This window comes from Plasmodium reichenowi, chromosome 6 (genome assembly GCF_001601855.1).
Source record: "Plasmodium reichenowi strain SY57 chromosome 6, whole genome shotgun sequence".
NCBI lineage: Eukaryota > Apicomplexa > Aconoidasida > Haemosporida > Plasmodiidae > Plasmodium > Plasmodium reichenowi.
In genome coordinates, this window is record NC_033651.1 from 607,737 (window position 1) to 610,759 (window position 3,023).

General features: G+C 19.1%; 1 protein-coding gene across 1 annotated transcript; it reads left to right on the forward strand.

The window, feature by feature from the left end:
- Positions 1 to 573: 573 nt before the first annotated feature.
- Positions 574 to 2,817, forward strand: PRSY57_0614900 (Ndc80-like protein; the record flags this gene model as incomplete). The annotated part of the gene is made up of 5 exons (XM_012906525.2): positions 574 to 2,076; positions 2,179 to 2,208; positions 2,317 to 2,439; positions 2,591 to 2,643; positions 2,751 to 2,817. The coding sequence occupies 5 exons, from the start codon at positions 574 to 576 to the stop codon at positions 2,815 to 2,817; spliced, it is 1,776 nt and encodes a 591-aa protein (XP_012761979.2).
- Positions 2,818 to 3,023: the final 206 nt, after the last annotated feature.

Consider the following 3,023-nt stretch of genomic DNA (forward strand, 5'->3'; position numbering starts at 1 on the left):
ATATAAAAAAAAAAAAAAAAAAAAAAAATTATTTTTATAAAAATTAATATTTTTTTTAAAAAAATTATTTTTTTTTTTTTTTTTTTTTTTTTTTTTTTTTTTTTTTAAATTCAGCTATCATAATATTACATATGCAATATAAAATATATATAATATATATATATATATATAATAAAAATGTATGAATATATAATTCATAATATTATATATATATATATATACATCTTTTTTTTATTTATTTTTCCTTTAATTGTGTGATATAATATGCACATTTGAACTTTCAACTATTAATCCAAGTATATACATATATATATTATATATATATATATATATATATATAATATATTTATTTATTTTTTAATATAATGATATATTTATTAAATGTTTTGCCTAAATTATTTAATTTTTTGAGGTGATCACACATATATATATATATATATTTAAAAAAAAAAAGAAAAAAAGTGTACAATATTTATTACATATAAATTTCGTTTAGTTTCCATTTATTATTTTATTTTTTTTTCTATTTTATTTTATTTTATTTTATTTCATTTAATTTTATGTTTTATCAAAATGAATAATCATTCAGTGTATAATAAGTTCAATCCTACCCTTTCAGTGTTCAATAATAATACAAATTTGAATAATAGTATTTATGTTTCTGGAGATAAGAAAACTAAATCGCGTACATCGTTGAACAACTTATCTTTTTATAAAGCTAATGCATCTGTATATGTAAAGAAGGTGGACAAAAGTGATAAAAAAGATAATGTAAAAATATTAATTCGATATTTAGGATGGAAAAATTATAGTGGCTGTATAACACCGAATTTATTTAAGAATCCAAGTATGACAGATTTAATAAATATATGGAACTTTATATTTAAGCATGTGGACCCTTTAATAGAAGTAAATAAAGATAATTATGGAGAAGTTGTATTAAGTTTTTATAAAGACATAGGATATCCATATACTATATCTAAATCAACATTAGTAGCCCCAACAACAGGTTTACAATATAATACACATTTATCAGCTCTTGCTTGGTTATGTCAATTATTAATTTTTGAAGTAGAATGTTTTAATGATATAAATGAAGAAAAGGATTTAAGTTTATCTTATGATTTTAATGAATTGAATGAAATAAAAATGGATGATTTTATTTTACATAGTTATCAATCCTATATTAATAAAGAAGAAAAAAATTTAAATGATATGTTAAGAATTAATTTAGAAAAAGAAATCGACAGATTAGATAATGATATTAATAATAAAATTGAAGATATTAGTGAGAAGAAAAAAAAAGTTGAAGAAATAAAAAACCATATGAAAGAAAATGAAGAATTAATTAAAAGGAATAAAGTTCTTTGTGAGGAAAATAAAAAAATTAAACAATTATATACAAACAGTTTAGATGAAACAGAGAAATTAGAAAAAGATATTGAGATATGTAAAATATCCAATCAAGATGAAAAAAATAAAACGGAAAACATCTTAGACGAAATTAAAAAAGTAAAAGATATCTTACAAAAACAAACATTAAATAAATCACAATTTGTCCAAATGAATGAAAATATTGATAAAAATAAAGAAAAAATTGAACATATTAAAAATGAAATTAAAGGGTTAAATAATGAATATCCTAATTTAAGTGAAAAGTTAAATAATAGAAATAGTGATTTAAAAAAATTAGCAAAAAATATAAATGAAAAATTTATAGAAATTGTTGAAAATATTAATTTACATAAAAATATATCGACATCTCAATGGACTCAAATACATCCAATCAATATAAATATAGATTCAACTACTGTCGATAATATGTTAAATGTAAACTGGAAAAACTTCAAAAGTAATATTAAACAGTTTATTGATCAAGATGAACAAGAACTTAAAAATTCATTAAAGCTAATCGAAGAAAATGAAAAACAAATTCAAGTCACAGAGAAAGATATTCAAGATTTAAAACAAGAAATTATGGATAAGGAAAACTTGGTCAAACAGTTGAATGAGGATACAAATAATTTTCTCAACGAATCTACTAAAACGTTTAATCAAATAGTAGCAGAAAATGAGGTAAGTTCTATATGAAAATATATGGCTATTTTTATACGTCAAAAATATCTTATTTTGATATTTTGATGTTTTAATATATATTTGTATTTTTTTTTTTTATAGAAAATGTTGGAAGAGGCTGAAGAGAAATTGGTAATAAATTATATTACATGGATAAGAATAAATAAATAAATAAATAAATAAATATATATATATATATATATATATATATATATGTTAATATTTTTTACGCTTATGCAGAATGAGACCAATGAGATGTTCAATGAGGTTAGGGCATCGAGAGAACAGAAGGAAAATGAACTTGAGAACATAAAGGAGGAAAATGAGAAAAAATTTAAGGAGAAATTGTCAGTTCTTCAAAAGGTAAGCCGGAAAAAAAAAAATAAAAAAATATAAACATATATATATAAATATATATATATATAAACATATATATATAAATATATATATATATATACATATATATATATATGTGTGTGTCCATTTTATTTATTTATTTATTTTTTTTTTTTAGGCTTGCGCTATGCTTATAGAGTTAAAAAGATACAGCAAGTCTTATATATCCATGTAAGGAAAAATATCTAAATATCTAAATATATATATTCACAGATATACATACATATTTTCTATCTTTTCTTATTTTTATTTTGTATGTTTTTTCTCTTCATGTTCAGTGTGGTCGAAGAGAAGAAAAAGGAATTGGATCTATACAAAGACCTTCAAAAAAGTATTGTTGATTAATATGTTGCAAAAATATAACGACAAAAAAAAAAAAATAAAATAAATAATAAAAAATAATAATAATAATATAATAAAGAAATAGAGAGCAAGTACATAAACAAATAAAGAATTAAATATAAAAATGATAACTTAAAAAAAAAAAAAAAAAAGGAAATAGTTATGAATTATTAAGATATGTATATTATCCATTATAAAATGTTAATATA